Raw genomic sequence first — 17,552 nt, 5'->3', positions numbered from 1 at the left:
TCTCCCTAAGCCGTCTACTTAATTTTCAACCTTCTTTTTCTAATGCTTCAGATAGTCAGGAAAACTGGTGTTCTGTTTTTTAATGAAGTTACTAAATGTGATTACATTTTTTTAAAAAGTGTCTGCTGGATGTTTGGAAGTGATTTTTTGTGGCTAGTTTCTTCAGTTAATTTTTTTTCCCTAAGTCCTTTTTACACCATTTACATGCATTTGCTTTTCTATGTAACAAATTCATAGTGCATTCCTCAAAAAATTGAAATTTTAATAGTAAAACAAGCTTTGTTTTCTTCTGAGATAAATGCTTGGTTCACAATATTGTATTAATATGTTACTTTTGTGTGTCCTTTTACTTAGAGTTGTCAGGATTAATTTGGAGTTGATGTCTTTTTCACAGCAGTCTGTTGTTGCAGTGCATACATTATTTTATTATGGTATATAATAACTTCTGTTATCACATTGTTCCTGTAGGAGGAACTGGAAGTTGAAATGAATTTTGTTTTTTCTTTTTAAAGAAGTGAAATCCTTTATGATACAGCGGTAATGACCATTTATGTAGATGATGCCTTAAGGCATGCTTTTATCTGGATGAGTGGCTGCTTAAGATAGGCTGCAGAATAAACTGTAGGTTTAAACTACGTGAGTTAGTGTACTTGTTTTGCCTGTTTATTTTTCAAAATTGAATTCTGAGAAATTTTACTGAGGTCCAGTCCAAATGCTGTGTTGAGATACAAGTATGCTGTTTGAGAGGCATCTTTGTGCAAACATGGCTTAGTCTGGATCAGTTAAGTTTGGAAAAGTTTGAAATAAATTCTTAACTACTCTTTGGTTAATGTACTAAGAAATTTTTCACTTTTCTTTTGGTTCATAGATACAGAATTGTTTAAGAAAGACTAGAAAAGCTTAGGAATTTGTTGTGTCTCTGTCTTTGCTTCTGGCCTTCCTCTTAGCTGGGAAATATCATCAGCCCTATATTTAGTCCTGATAAAAGCTTCTGTCTCAGTTTTTGAGCTCTGGCTTGTATTGAGAGTTTAAAAATGTGTCTGGTTTAACAGATCCAGAAAAATACAGTTAGTTTTAAAATTGTTATTAGTTTTTTTTTTTTTTTTTTCTTTTTGGGAGAGAAGAAAGTGTTATTAATTAAAAGAACACTCCAACACATTGATGTACACCAAGATACACAGGAAAGTGTGTCTGCATTCAAATTGTAACCAGTAACTAAAGAAAAGATACTGCAAACAGAAAGTACAGCTGACTGAATTTTATCAGTAATAGTAGAGATGATGATGATAACCCTCGTCAATTCACCCTGACTGTCAGCCCAACCTGGTTCTCAAGGGAAGTGCTCGGATCCTACCATGGTGGGATACAAAATAGAATGAAAAGAATGGGGAAATCTCTATTCAATATGACAGAACATTACTATCCTATAGCAGTGTGGTGTTTGGGGCCATGGGGTATATATGTTTATGGTGGGTTTGTTGATTGGTTGGTTGCTTTTTTTTGCTTAGACCACAATCTTAACATCTCACATTTTTGTGGAGAATTACCCACCATAGTCTTTTCCTTCTCTGTGCAGGAGTACCACCCTATACATCTGCATTAGAGCTAAAGGCTTCTCAAGCCTTGGCATGTACTGTGTTTAGCAAGAATGATTATTATGCCTTTACCATAAATCTAAAGCTCTCCCAGAAGTTTTAAGACTTACTACAGATGGGTGGTATAACTCTTCAGGGTGCACAGAGTGATATATGGGGGACATAAAAATGGCAGTAGTTCTCTGTGCACCAAGTTGGCAATGTTAAAGTTCACTTTTTGGGGAAAAAAACGTGCAAACTGGTTGTGCTGGTTTGACTGAAAGCAAGTTAATTTTCTTCATGCAGTTAGAAACTTCTTTTTTTATAACTAGCACAGTTGCTGTTTGGGTTGAGTTTGAGAACAAGAAGATAACACCCCGGGACAGAACTAATGTTTTTCTCCAAGTAACTTTCCTGTGTTTTTGAGTTGAAACAGAAAGAATGTAAAAACTTAGTGTTATCTTAGTTGTTGTCTGGGAGCCAAGGTCTCTCTGGGCTCTGCCCACAGGTGTGTGAGGCAGCTGGGAAGGGAGGCATGGATGGGACAGACCTTGACTGACATCCAGGCTGATCAATGAGAATATTCCATGCCATTAGCGTCATGCTTCAAATTTAATAAGAGCTGGGTTTTCTGGCTGGGGAGACGGAGACCAGTTCCAGTTCTGCTCTGGTTTGGTGGAGTTCTGTCAGTTCAGCCTTTTGCTGTTCTGCTGTTTTGCAGAGGTCTCTGGGCCTTTCTGCCTTTTTCTCTCTTCCCCCGGGATCGGCTGTTCAGGCCCAGGGTGCTCTCTCTTCCTGGGACTGGCTGCTTGGGACGGACAGAGTTCGTGAGGAATTGCACTGAGTATCTTTTATTTTATATTCTACTTTCCATTTTATAAATATTAGTAGTAGTATATTAATATTATTTAGTTATTTTATTGCTGTTATTAACTGTTTTAATCTTAACCCATGAGTTTCTCCCTTACCTTTCATTTCTCTCTCCTGTTTGGGAAGATCTATTTTGCTGTCTGCAGTGAGCAGGATTCCAGGGGTGGGGGTGGTGGGGGGTGAGCTATCATAGTCTTGATTGCATGCTGGGGTTAAACTGCGACAGTGGGTTATGTGAAGCATAAAGGAACTCTGATACACACAGAGCTAGCTTGATACTTGCACTAGCAAATACTGACTGATTTTTGAGACCGGGATTAACATTCATGATTCATGAAATCTTCATGAGGTCTTCACAAATAAACCAAGGAATGGAGCTGGGTGACTGCATCAGAGGAATCTCCTTTTTTGGGGACTGTTTGTGCCGAAATTAAGGAAGATGACTGCAGTGTGATCAGTGAAGGGAGGGGCGTCGAGTAGAGTGTTGCGTTTAAAAAGCATGTGCAGGGAGGGGACACCATTGTAAGCTCAGGGGGCTGCACAGACCAAAGCCACTCAGGAGATAACCCAGAGTGTTCTGGCTCTGTCCTCACATCCTTGTTCCCTCCACTGTCACTCTACTGACCTCAAAAAACAATCAAAGCAAACAAGCAATGTAACTTTCTCATGTCATATAAGATTTTTCTGAGACATTTCTGTTAGGCCTTGGACTTTTTTTTTAGTGGTGAGTAGGTTGCTGTATGAACCAATTAGCTTAATAATCTAGTTTGTGTTTCACTTTTACCTTAGATCCTATTGCATATCTTGTGGATTTTCAGAGTAATTGATGGGTGTGTATTTGGTTTAGGTCAGCTCGTTGCAATTAACTCCTTAATGTAAGGAACATAATCTGTGGAAAAAAAATACTGACAAAATTATACCAGTTTTACATAGGATATAGTGCATTGTATTAGTGTTCAAGATATTCTAAGTAAGCATGTAGATTTCAGTATACTTTATAGCACCTTCTGAAACAGAAATACCTGTTGGAGCAAAATTTTCAAAAGCGGAATTACGATGTGTGCACATGTTCTCCAAAATATGCTCAGAGCAGGATTCAGGTTTGTAGTCAAAGCAAACCTCTGCACACTATATGCAAAGTAATGCCTACTTGTCATTGCCCAGTCCTGGCCAGTCTGTAGAGCTACATTAAACTCACTATTTCCCTTTAAAATAAATTCCAGCAGTAATGGTGAAGGGGTACTAGATAACATCAGTCTATGATTGTTGATACCTATAGAGAATTATCCTTGCAATTAATATTCAACTGAGTGGATCGGAGATAAGAATTAGGAAAGGAAGGAATTGGATAAGAGGAGAAATCCTGGATCCTAGAAAAAGCCTGACGTTTGGTTTGGGTTATAGCATGTCTGGAAACCCTTTGTTGAAATGACCCAAATTTGAACCACTGCTTCTTAACTCAGGTCAAGTGGCACATCAATTTCAGGAAAATTGAGCATACTCATGGCCTTTGTAATAGTTCAAAAAGTTAACTACTAAACTCTCCTTAGAATTGGCTCTTCTTCATTAGAAACAGTTACCAGTACAGTAATATGGATTTGAGCTAGATTGGTTTTAACGTTGTACTTTAACAGACTTAAACTGATTTTTTTCACTGTTATCCAGAAAATCCATAATATATTTTTATTTATTCATACAGGGCAGTACGCAAATAGATTGAAATGTTAATCTTCCTTGAAGCTTGCATATTTGCTTGATTTCTGGCATTTGCATCTGAAAAGCAAGTTCAGTGTAAATGCTTTACTGGTTTTGGTTTTGAAACAGTTTTATACCTGTTATACAAAGCTGTATGTAAAGGTGAGGGAGTATTCTGTTGTTGGTGTAAATTCAGCAAGGGTCCCAGTAGGGGAAGAGAGAATGTGTGTATATGCTTAGTTTTAAGAGGTGTGTGTTTGTGTGGTCTTTAATGGAGATCAACTTAGATATTATTTTAAACCCTATTCTATTAACCGAAAAACAAACTAAATTTGTTTTGAACAGATGAATAACTTCTAGTTTGATCCATATTCTTTTGCTGTAGAAGTTTTATACAGTCAAAAGGCTATTTTACTAGCTAGTTTGAGTATAAACAACAGTAGAATAATATTTCATTTTTCCTAATTTTGCTTTCATTTTCTTTCTTCTGATATTAAACTTCTGGTATTACAACTATTTTTTTTTTTTAATTGTGAAAACAATTGTTTTCCTTTGTGTTGTTTCCTAATGCTGTGTACAAAGTTTCCTTGACCACCTAATTTACTTCCTATGAACCAATGTGAACAATTCTGACAAAATTTAACAAAAGAATAGTGGGCCTATAGATAAAATATTTGAAAGCCCTGTGAAGAGTTTATGGGTGTAGGAGACAGGCCAAAATTCTTGGGGATATGTAGGGGTTGAGGAAGAAATCTGCACTGGCAGCTCAATAGTATGTTGTGCTTTCTTCTTCCTGTGGGGCAGCAGGTCTGGAGTGGGCAGCCAGTCAGTCCTGCATGGGTCTTGGCCAACTAGATCTCATGTGTCTTCTTTACTTGATGGTACTTTAGGAACTGGCTGAATGGGACGATTCAGATGGTGTGGAATCCTGGTGTGATGGTGGGACGTGGAGACATAAGGGATGGTGGGCTTGCTGGAGTTGATTTTTTTTATTTGGTGTTGAGCCTATAAAGTCTTCAAAATGCAAGTTCTTAGGTTCTGAAGCTTTCACATCAGTTCCACTGCCAATGGAATGTTTCCAGTTGACAAAACAAACTACATAATAACTGTATTTTCAGAAAAGCATTTGAAGTCTCATTTTCTTCTTTTTATCTTTAAGCAGTAAAATAACAATATCCTATTTAAATAGATTGTAAAGCCTGTGTGACCATAGATTTGAGATTGATCCATTGACCTCAGTGAAGTAAAAGCTAAAGCTGACATTACTTTTGTGCATTTTTTCCACAAAATGAAGTTTTATGCACTTCAATTGTTTGCTGAAAATCCTAACAATTCAGTCTAACTCCTTGCTGTTGATAGTTAGCTTAGGATTTGAACACTTCCCAATTCAGTTGAAAGAATGGGTTCTTTTAAACAGTTGTTTTGTTACAGTTTTTTGTGTGACCTGTTTTTTTTCTCTTAATTCTTTTCTTAAAATGCCAGACATACACAAGCACTAGCAACAACTCCATGTCAGGCTCCTTGAAGCGGTTGGAAGATACTACAGCTCGATTTACAAATGCAAATTTCCAGGAAGTTTCTACACACGTTTCAAGTGGAAAAGATTCTTCAGAGGCCAGAGGGTCAGAAAGCAAAGGGAAGAAATCTGCAGGTCACAGCTCAGGTCAGAGGGGAAGAAAGCCTGGTGCTGGAAGAAATCCAGGAACAACTGTGACTGCAGCCAGCCCTTTTCAGCAAGGTATTAATTGTTACGCTGTAACACGACTTCTGCTTCGGCATGAATTAGAAACCTTTTGTATTTCAAACTTGAAAATCCTTTATCCTTCATCTGCAGTAATGAGAGTTTTGTTTCACTTTGAGAGGGAAATAACTTTTTTTAGAGAAAAAATGTTCATTGTCATAATGTGAAAAAGAGGGTTGTGCATATTTGAAAGGAAAACTGATGCTTTTCTTTAGACTGTTAAGGTATTCTCTTTAACTGCTAAAACCAGAAGTTTATGTGCTGAAAAGTTTGCTTGGGGTAAAATTTAACATATGAATTTGAGTTTAGGGGTCTGTCTTAGCTCTTTAAGGGAAAAATACTAATGTTTTTTAGTTAGTACATAGTTGAATGAAACTGGACTACCTAATGTATAGGATGTGGTGGCTCCTGAATAGTTTTTCAAGATGCAGACATTTAAAATATACTGTTTTCTTCAAAGTGGAGGACCTTTTTCATTATGTTTCTTTGTCGTTGAAATACATGAGATGATGATTACATGACAACTCTATACAGTTTATTTAGCTTATATAATAAAAAAGTTTGATGTTTTGAACATTCTAAAACTCACTAAATGCCCTGCTGACACTTCTAAAAAGCAAATTATATTATGGCATCTTCATTAGAGTTGAATAAAGAAAAAAATTTAAAAGTCTGTATTTTTCATTACTTAACTAATAAAACACGTTATTTTGAAACACAACAAAACTAAACCTTCTATAACGCAGTTGCTTTTTCATAACTTTCACTGTGGCATATAGAAGCTGATTGTGCTTTCTGCTTTATGATGTTGCTCTTTCTTTGAGTTTATTTGTGCTGTCAGCACTTCCAAATTCGTCTGGAACTCCTTCAATATTTCAGACTTTCTTACTTGAAAAAATGGAAGTTGTGGGTGTTTTGTTTGTTTGTTTGTTTAAATTCTCAAAGTGCCTTCTGGAATCCTGCATTCAAGGAAAAAGTCTTATCACTGCAGATGGCACAATAGATCTTCACTATGTGCACGTATTTTCTTTAAAGCTGCATTAAGCGAAGTTGATGTAACTTATTTAAAATACAAAACAAAGTTTTTGTGCTTTTTAAATTGCTGTATTAATATCTTATATTTTAAAATGGAATTTTAATAGTGTTTAATGGAGTACTAATGATAAACCAGTAATTTTAAAAGAACTTTTCAATGCCTAATGTCATATTTAGGAGCATGTTCTTGATGAGATAGTTGTCATCAGTCTGAGTTCTACAAAACAGTACCCACGTGCACCCACTCATATAAAATGAATGAATTTCAGTGGAAATTTATGTTTGTGTTTCCTAAGTGTGCTTCGTTTTCTGCCTTGCACAGTGATGAAATGACTGCATTCCGAATATTAGAGCAGCAGTGTAATACTATTACACAAAAGATCTTCATGTTTTTCTGGCAGTGCCAAAGTAGTTTTTTAAATGCCAGTTTTATACACTTCTCTCCACTTCCTCTCTTGTCCTTTTGAAAAAAATACCTCTTCTGTGGAACACTTCCTCGGCCAGGGTGAATTAAATGCAATTGGTGTTCCCTTGACCTGTGTCAGACCCTTGATTTAGGCAGAATGGTAAGGACGATTGCAGGCATAGCGTAGATGTGATCACAGCCCGTTTCTGTCAGCTGCCTTCTTCTTATATATGTGTATGTTTTTAAAAAACGGCACTGATTTGCACCAAGTGCTTGTTGTGGCTTCAAAACATGAGGGATGTCAAAGTTGTTATTCTCCTTTTATTGATTTTCAGCTTGTTTGTGCCCCAAATTCAAATCTGTATCTCAGATAGAATTCTGAGAATCAGATGCAGTAGAGTGAAGATCAGCAGGAGAAGCAATGAATTACCTTAAAAACCAGTTCTTTAGCTCTTGGTAACACTTCTCATGAAGTCCTCTCACTTTAAAGTTGTGTATTCCAAGATGTTAATATTTCTCATCAATTTTCACCAACTACAGGAAAAAAAAGAATTGTACCTTTTCTTTCTTTCTTTCTTTTAGGAAGCTTTTTGGGCACTCCTGGGAGCATCAAGTCATCTTCTGGAAGTTCAGTTCAGTCTCCCCAGGACTTCTTGAGTTTTGCAGACACAGATCTGCGAAGTGACAGTTTCACGCATTCTCAACAGGCTTCGTCAACCAAAGATGTACATAAAGGAGAGACTGGGAGTCAAGAGGGGGGTGTCAATTGTTTCACTTCCTTAATTGGTCTCCCTTCATCATCAGCTGTTTCCCAGTCGAAAAACTTTGACAGCTCACCCGGAGACATAGGTAATTCAAGCCTTACTTCTGCAGCATACAAACGATCTCAAACTTCTGGAATAGAAGAAGAAACTGTAACAGAGAAGAAACGGAAAGGAAATAAGCAAAGTAAACATGGGCCTGGTAGACCCAAAGGAAATAAAAGTCAAGAAAGTCTTTCCCATCTTTCAGTTTCTTCTGCTTCCCCAACTTCATCTGTGGCATCTGCTGCAGGAAGCGTGACGAGCTCTGGTCTTCAAAAATCTCCAACTTTGCTCAGGAATGGAAGTTTACAAAGTCTTAGTGTTGGCTCATCTCCAGTGGGTTCAGGTAGGCATTTATTGGATTTGTTTTCTTACCTCAAAATATGTCTTTATTATTTTAGCCGTAATTCTGAGTATGCTTTTCAAGAACAGAGTGTCATTTAAAGTATCTTGAAAGTGGCATTGGGAAAAAAAGTAAATTTAGGATTTTGACTGTTGGAAGAGTAAGTTTTATTCCGTGTATAGGTTGCCCTTCTACTGTAGATGGTTCTAGTAGATTGACCTGTGTGCTATATAAATGCAGGTTTTGAGGCTGTATGGGGGAAAAATAAGTTGCATGAAAATAGTTTTTTTGGAAATTACATGTGACTGGTTTAGCTAAAATAAGTGATAGTTTAGACAGGCTATATTTTCTGTGTGTTCTGTTACACAGAGAAAACAAAATCGGTACTCAGGCATGTCAGCTTGCTGTCCCTCAATTATTTTTCCTGATTTAACTAAATTAAAAATCAAAATGTCTATATGGAGAATTATCCGTTTAAACATGTAAAAGGATATTCTGAATCTGGACCCCTGTGCAGCTGGATGACATTTTCATATTCTTGCTTGCTTTTTAGCAATTGAAATTGGCTGGTTTGTTCTTCCTCTGTTCTAAATGTTATGTGCATTTGGGGCTGTGAGAGGTTTTCTGTTCCCAGTAAACCTGTGTGTGGAATGACCTTGCAGGATATTGTATCTATCAAAGTCTCTATTGCTTTGAAGTTTCTTTCAAGGCCTTTGTTTGGATTAAAAAATAGCAAACTATCTGATACCTCAATTTTGTAACTTTGAAATTTTGTTCTTTTTCTTGTACTAGGGAATTTTTTGCCCTATTTTTCATTTTTTGGGAGGAAAGAGAAATGGAGCTTGAGTTATTGTGGGCTATGGGCCAGGTTTATTCTTTTATAGTGTATATTTTCACTGTGTAAACAAGCAATGCTTTAAAAATATACGTGCTTCAAGAAACAACTTCGTATTTCTTTCAGAACAAGGCAGGGACTTAAAAATGTGATCTCAAAACCATTTAGTTTTAAATCTTTGATAGATACAGGCAAATGATGATTTTTATAGTGGGTAATAACAGCAATAGCAGTGGCAACTATAGTAAATTGCACAGGACAAAAGTTCCCTGTTCACTGTCCATATTTTTGATTAAAATGCAGTTTTAAAAACACGGAATCATAGAATGTTCTGGGTTGGAAGGGACCCACAAGGATCATGGAGTCCAACTCCTGTCCCTGCATATGACAACCCCACAGTTCACACCATGTGTTTGAGTGCCTTGTCCATCTCTTAGTGTCAACCTTGCATCTGTTATGGACAGAGGTCATCCAACAGACTTAGGTCAATGATCTGATTATTTCAGTATGAACTTTCTTATTCCTTTATAAACCCTTTGAGGTGGATTATGTGTTGTTGTAGTTGAGGGAACAGATGGAAATACAAGATCTTGTTTTGAAGGGAATGACCTGTGTATCTCACCTTGTATTTGTCTTAGAATATTCTGGTCTTGTCAGCTCCTAGAACAGGCCTTTCCCTTGCCGGGCCCAGCCTTGCTTCCTTCGTCGTCTTTATTACCTCTCACTCTGCCATCTATAAAATGCCAGTGATAATGTTAAACTCCTGTTGTAAAAAGCTTTGAAGTACATGTATGGAAATACTGGGTAGGTTTTATTACATTTATCAGCCGCTTATTACGTTTAATATGTTTATTATGTTTAATACGTTTATTACAATATTCAGCCTATGATTTCACCTGTGTTAAGCATACTTAAAATATTGCTAGCAAGTGTTAGACCTCTTCTCTAAACCAGTTGTATTTCCTGAAGGTGCCAAAGAACATGAATGAAAACCAACCAAACAAAAACTGAAAACAAAATCACCCCAACAAAAACCTGAAAACCCAAAGGAAAAATAGCAAACAGATGGGATGACTTTGCCTTCGAGCATGAGCTCTAAATTCATCCAGAAACTGGGCATATTGCTTTCATGTGCTCTTCTCCCTGAATTCCCATCTTTCTTATGCTTGTAGTGCTTCTTTCCTCACTTCATCATAAGCATTGTCTGGGTTTAGCAGTCCATTTACAGCTTTGTTACAATGAGGAATGGCATATGAGTATTACTAGTATTATTAGAAACATACATTTTCTTAGGTATGATATGCCAATGTTTCTCTTTGAAATGTCTCTATTTAGTCTGACACATATAAATCTGATGAGTGAATCTAAACGATTTGACCCTGAACCTCAAATATGATTTTGTGTATTTAAATCTAGTGAGAAAATGCAGGGGAAGTCAAGCTGAAAAGGTTATGCTGGTTCTTACTTGGAATTGCCTTGTTCAAAGAAGCAGAATCAGGAATAAGTTAGACCATACTAAACAAAGGTTTTGAGATAGTTTTTTCAAGAGTGTTCTTCTCATTTTTTTTAAATAACCTTCTTAACTGCAGCTGTCTGAAGCTACTATTCTTTTTCAGTTTTCTTAAGAGTACTTGTTGAGATCCATAAAAATTAAGAAAATCATTATTTCACAGACATATGATAATCCTCTTCGCAGTTAATGTTCAAATTAGATGAAATGTGAAGGAAACCTTATCTTAAAAGGTAATGCAGATTCATCATGTGCTATTTATACATAACTAAATGTCTTCCATAAAACTTTAATTCAGAGTAAGGATGTTCAGCTCATTCTGTGAAAATAATTGTCCTCTCCAAACTTTTTCCAGTCCACAGAACTTCTGATTTTCTGCTTAATAAGAAGATACGTACCATGAATAGTACAAGGCCGTGTAATTAAAAGATGTTACAATACATACACTCAGTTTGTATGACAGTTGCCATGCAACTGATTTGATGCTTTCAAAATTTTGAGTGCTTGAATGTTCAATCTTAATGCTCCTTATAATTTTTTCTGAAATGTATTTATAATCTGATAGGAAACTCTGTAAGTATTACTTTAACAATGTACCCAAAGGAATGAAAAGTAATTTAAAGAAATAAAAAAAATTATTTGGTAGGGTGATAAGGAATTTTTAGTTAAATTAGCATTTTTCTAGTACATCTGTCCCTGTTAAAAAAAATAGCTTATTTACAAACCATACTTACCTTTCTGCTGGAAATTCACAAACACTGTAAGTTTGTTGTCTAAGAAGACCTAAGTCAGTTGGAGTTAGATAAAGCTGATACTGGTTCCCTCAAAATGGGCCTGGTCTTTGGAGCGACTTCAGGATCACATTTTTTTAATAAGGGAGGCTTTCATCTGAACCCTACGATTTTATAGAGCTATTTAACTTTTTATAAGTCACACTAGTTGTATGCTCAGGATTAATTTTCATTCTCAGCATTGTTTTAGGGAATAATTCTTAAAGCAGTCCAAAGTATTGTAAAGCTGTGGTCCATTCTGCTGAAGATTTTTCTTTTTTTCTTTTAACAACAATGGAGATTAAAAACCAGAAAACATTCATGCAGGAATTTAAAGAGATTAGTAACATCTTGTCCTAATGCTTTCTTCTGCTAGTAGTAGATGCCAAGGTCAAATGTTTGTTTTACCATACTTTCACCTTATTTCATCAGTAGTGTGGAAAATAATAAGCTGGTGGGAAGGAGGGAAAAAATACAGTTATGATAAATAACTCTCATACAATCTGTATTTTTCTGTCAAGCAGTTTGTGCAGGCTCTGGCTCCACTTTGTTTGGAGTACACTCCAGTGCATGAAAAACTTTCTGAGAACTCATGTCCCACATCAATAGGGAAAAAAACCTTTACTTGCCATACAGTACCTTCTGACTGTTGTGGAATAATGCAGCGAGGTAAAATGAAAACCAGTCAAGTGTCAGAAGTAAACTGAAATTTCTGTTTTATGGTAAAGTTCTTGCACAGTTATAGTCAAGTTCTAAATGGGTACTTGCTTCTGGAAGAATTGCAGTGCTTCAAGCATGTATGCATGCTTCTCTGTCTTTCCCAATTCTCTTCTTGATTCCAAGTGTACAACAAACTGTATAGTATAACTTCAGTTGCTGAGGTCTTCAGGGGATCATTTGCTTCAGTATTTTAATTTTTGCATAATTGATTTTTATGCCTTTATGAGTACTGTAAACCCTACAAAAACTTATAAAGCTTTCCCCTGACCCCCCAAAGGTTGAATTCCATATCAGACCTTGAAATGGTTATCCCATTCTTTCAGTACCCTTACTGTGCCCGTCTTCTGGATTTCCTTTGTCACAATTGAGGCAACCTTATAATCTATCTTCCTACATTTTAGTTCTACATCACGTGTATTCTACCCTTGACCACTCTTCAGTGTGCTCTGGTTGGTAATACTAGACAGTTTTTGGAATAAAGGACATATCCGAACCCAGGATTGTACTTTAATATAGCAATATTTCAAACTCCGATTTAGAAACAGTTAATGTTTTTTGGAACAGGCCCCTCTGGGTTGATCTTACACCTGGTGCAGTCAAATTTCAGCTTAATGTGGGAGTTTACTAAATGCTTTAGCTTAGTCCATGTGTTTTATTCTTCTTTCTCACCTAATTCAAGTGACGATGAAGCCTCTGCCAAGTGTTACGCTCGTGTGCAAAGGGATGATCAGAGTGTTGAGCTTGTTGTCGTACTCATGATGTAAGAGAACTCTCATCTTCAAAGTAGATGAGTGACTCGAAGTCATTCTCATTGAGATACTCAGTCCCGCAGAGCTTATGTTAAATCTTTATGATTTTATGTTTGAATTCCTCTGTAACCTTTGACTTACCAGCTATATCTGTTGGGAGAGCAAGTTCAGACAAAATTATTCTGAAACAGTTTGTGCTATTACATTTACCTGGTAGGTGCCTTAGAAGCCAGAGCAGAAAAAGAAGTCTTGCTGTATTAAGAAGCTAGTTTGTATTCCAGAGGGGATAGAATAGAAAAGACAAATTGACACTAATAGATGTTAATGACCTTTTAGGACTAGGCAAACGATGTAGAAAACAAGGCAAAATTCTTGTACAGATAATTTCATTCTTCATATTTGACGCTCAACAGAAATGGTTTTGGTTTGATGCGAAATTAACATGTTAAAATTGATGGTTGTTCGATGTAGAAAATATGGAGACATCAAGTAATTGGGAAGAAATCACATGAGGTAGTAGAAGCTTATGAGAATGCGGATTATCACAAAATGGATCCCCCATCAATGTTCTTAACTAAAACAAGTGTTAACAGCAGTCACAGCCAGAAGTAAAAACTGGCATTTCCTGATGATGAGTACCTCATATTTTTGTGGTTTTAGACTGTCATAGTTACATTTCAGTAAGTCTTTAGAACTTGTGAAGTTGTAGGAGACTGGTAGGTTGTTTATGTTATGTAATTAGGATGTGTGTGCTACAAGAAAGCAAGATGTTTAGAGATGTAAAGATTTAATGATTGATGGTGGTTATAAGTTATGGAAAAGAACTTATTGAATTTATTTTCGGTATTTTTTAAATAGAAGTAGTGGCATAGTAGATGTCCACGTTTCAATTGATATAGCACGACATTTTAAATAAAGACCTGTAATGATAGGAAGACAGTAACCTTTGCAGTAAATGTAGTTAAGTCTCAGTTTAATTTTGATCAGGGAATTATTAAATCAAAGTGTTTGGAGTTGTGTTATTTCCCTGTGCATCAATTATCAACCTTATGCTATTTTTTTTTTTTTTAATTATGAAATTTCTGAATAAATTGGATATGAGGACAGGGTAAAATGGAACTCTTGGTAAGCAGTACAAAGTAAGAGTTGTGTTGGTGGAGCTGAAGTAAAAGATTATGTGTAGGAAAGATGGATGTGCACTTGCAGGATAAGGCTGGTCTTCTGGGGAAGGGGAGGAAGGGCTAAAAAGGAAAAGGATAAAGGTGAATAAACAGTTATGTCTGAGCTTCTAGTGCTAAGCCATGTTTAAAAAGGTTTGGATGCATAAACAGCAAACTAATGAGAGGGTAGCTCTGATTTCAGCAGAGTGCAACTATGTGCTAGAAGACACAGTTTAATGGAGGATATTTATTGGATTTGCAGGTGTGGGAAGTTCTAGAGCTAAGAATCAAACCATATGCTCACAGAGATTCTTGTTTGGCTCTTATCTGTGAATCTAATTCTGTGCTGTATTATCCCTCGGCTTTCTTAAAGAAAAAATAGCATGGTGCATCGGTTTGGCATATAAAATAGACTGTAACAGGGCAAATGATGCCTTTCAAGATACAGTAGGTAGTTGAGAACTGTCATGCAGTATGGGTCTGGAGAAATTAGTTCCCAACATCATGTGGTTTATGCTTTTATTAAAGATTGGGAAGAAATTAAGAAATCTTTGATGCTTGCTGTGAGGGTTCACAGTGATTTCTAAAAATGTGTTGTAAGAAATTTACTCTGATGTAGTGAATAATGATTCCTTGATATGAAAGTTTTACAAGGTTTATTGTTAAGTGTTTTCTGTACAAAAGATGTGTTTTGAAAAGAATTATGAAAAACTGATTAATGATGGAGTACTGAAATTTATCTTGTACTGAGATGCTTTAGGAAAAAAAGGCTATTATCATCCCTGTGGCACTCATTTCAAGAAGGGATTAAAAGGTTAAATCACTTGAAATAACTTAATAGATATTGCAGGTAGCAGAGTACTATATTTAATTCTGATATTAATTTCCTCATAAAATATGAGTTAAGGAAAGTTGAGGCATACAATGATCAGGATTTTTAAAATGTCTGTTTCAGAGAGTCTTAAGTTCTTTGATACACTGAAATACCTTCTAGACTATTTCAGTTTACAAAAATGGTTAAAAGCATGATCATGAGTTGTTATAAAGGAAGAATTAATATTTCTGGTCAAGACTTTTGCATTGGCAGACTGCATTGCAGACTGCATACTGGTAATTGCACCATTTTCTGTTTTTAAAAAAATGTTGACAGAAAAATATAGACCAATAGTACTTAACTAGGTGGGCTGCTGAAAACGAGAAGTGTTCAGCCTTTCCACCTTTGTTGTCTCCAGGCTGCGTGACTTTCCATGGCAGCAGTGGCTTGTGCTCTAGATAGAAATCAGCTCCCCTGTGAATGTCGCAAGAGTAGAAACTCTTGGAGCATTGCTTTGAAACAGAACTTGATCCAAAACAAAAGGAAGTTTTCCTTTCTCAAAAAATCGTAGAATTTTTGAGTGAGAACAGATGTGAGTTGCTTTCTGAAGTGAAAAACGTCTCATAGAAGGTAAGTTCTCATAACTAGGGTATAGCTTGCATGACAAGTTGCCTATATTGGAGAAGATCTTGGCATATGCGGAAATGAGATTTTAGTTGACTAGTTAACTGTTGTATGAGGATGTGTCTGTCAGGTTAAAATGGGCATTTTTAAGATTACGTTCTTTAAACTAGATTCTCAAATCAGGGTGTGACTCTGGGCATTAATTTCTAGTTATATTCCAAAATATATAATAATTATTATGCTCTAACAGTCAATAGTAACTATTATGTTCAAATTATGAACTCGTAATATATTTCAGACTCCTAAAAGGCCCAACAAAACAAACAAAACCAAATTAATATAAGAAAGGGAATCTGTGTTTTCATGCTTTCTCTGTTATATCTTCCACTTAAAAAAAATGAAGAAGATTGTGGTAGTTACTCATTTCAGGAAAAAGACTTCATAATGTTGAACAACTGAGTAAAAAGATGTAATTATTTATAAACTCTTCAGAATTTTGCTTTTTAATTGAAACTTTGCAAATATGAATTTAATAATGAATAAAATAAATTCTGTAGATCTAGATTATTTCCCATACAGAATTATTGGCAGAATTGGCATCTGAAGATGATTTTTTGAAACATAATAAATATCTATATTAACACATTAACATTTTGTTACTTGGACCTGTATTGTCAGATAAGAAAATGGACTGGGAGGGCTTAAAGACTACTTAAATTGCTGTAGTTACTACTTTTCAAATTTAGCTATAAGTCTTTCTTGTTTGGTGAGGGAAGGTTTTCAAATAAATCTATGAGCTTTTTATAAACTGTTTGCTTTTAGATTATATTTGACCCATAAGCCTACGAAGTGCCTTGTATATATATGGTGTTAGGTTTGAATTCCTAATAAAAACTCACTTCTTTTAGGTGTGGATAATCTGGGTAAACTACTTTGTATGAATGAAATCTAGCTGACAGCTTTGCTATTGTTGTTGTCTGCATAGTGAACAAAATAAACTGCCTGCTTTTCCAGGAGCTGATTGTCTTTGCAGATACATAGAGTACAAGTATGTGACATTATCTTTAATATATATTTTTTTTAAATGGCAGAAGCATAAAATGTCCTGAAATTTCCAGTTATGTGCTTGGTTTATGTTAGTTCTTTAGCTCTTTTTATAAAACTAAGAATTAGAATTTCAAATAGACCGAGCAGGGGAACAAGGAGACACTCTGAAGCTGTTAAGATTTCCGTCCTGCCAGATACCTTTGTTGCAGACCTTGATATTTTCTTCAGAGGTGCATCCCTTTTCTGAATCACACAGAATCACAGAACGGTTGGGGTTGGAAGGGACCTCTGGAGATCAGCTGGTCCGACCCACCTGCTAAAGCAGGTTCATCTAGAGCAGATCTCACAGGAGTGTGTCCAGACGGGTCTTGAAGATCAAGCGAATATTACTTCAATTAAATTACATTGTTGCATGGAAGCTGAAGTGAGATGCAGGTGTTGTCTGCTTACTAGCAACCGTTTAGTTCCCAAGACCTCCTTTAAAAATTTGGCTTAGCCCACCCCCTTCATTTGATATCATTTTGTATACATAGATTTTTAAATTAAAATATACATCTTTTTGACTGAACGTTTTTCAGTGTCTGGAGTCAATTTGCTGGAGCATGGCATTCCTTGTAAGTCAAATGTGAGATAGCAATCAGTCTTTTAACTCCATAAAATCTGTTAAAGGTGACATGGGAACATAAAGTGTGTGTGTGGGGAGGGCAAAGAAGAGGCTTGACTATAAAAGGAGCCGTAGAGTTTTTTACCCCCTCTTGAAAATTGTGCTTTTCAGATCTCACAGACTTTCAAGCCTTTCAGAAATCAAGTATAGCTGAAAAATAAGTGATGTGTATGTGTTGATAGTGTTTGCAGC

The 17,552-nt window shown here is 36.0% G+C and overlaps 1 protein-coding gene across 11 annotated transcripts in view; it reads left to right on the top strand.

Annotated features, from left to right (window-relative positions):
* MLLT10 (MLLT10 histone lysine methyltransferase DOT1L cofactor) overlaps window positions 1–17,552 on the top strand; it is a 142,692-nt gene that overhangs the window by 71,822 nt on the left and 53,318 nt on the right. For all 11 annotated transcript variants that reach the window (XM_065050806.1, XM_013370099.3, XM_065050807.1 and 8 more), the window contains 2 exons: window positions 5,622–5,877; window positions 7,904–8,470. In XM_065050806.1, the coding sequence (XP_064906878.1) occupies window positions 5,622–5,877; window positions 7,904–8,470 (823 nt within the window). The remainder of the gene's footprint in view (window positions 1–5,621; window positions 5,878–7,903; window positions 8,471–17,552) is intronic.

The sequence above is a fragment of the Columba livia genome, chromosome 2, assembly GCF_036013475.1.
Source record: "Columba livia isolate bColLiv1 breed racing homer chromosome 2, bColLiv1.pat.W.v2, whole genome shotgun sequence".
In the NCBI taxonomy this organism is placed as follows: domain Eukaryota; kingdom Metazoa; phylum Chordata; class Aves; order Columbiformes; family Columbidae; genus Columba; species Columba livia.
This window is presented reverse-complemented; position numbering and strand designations above follow the sequence as displayed.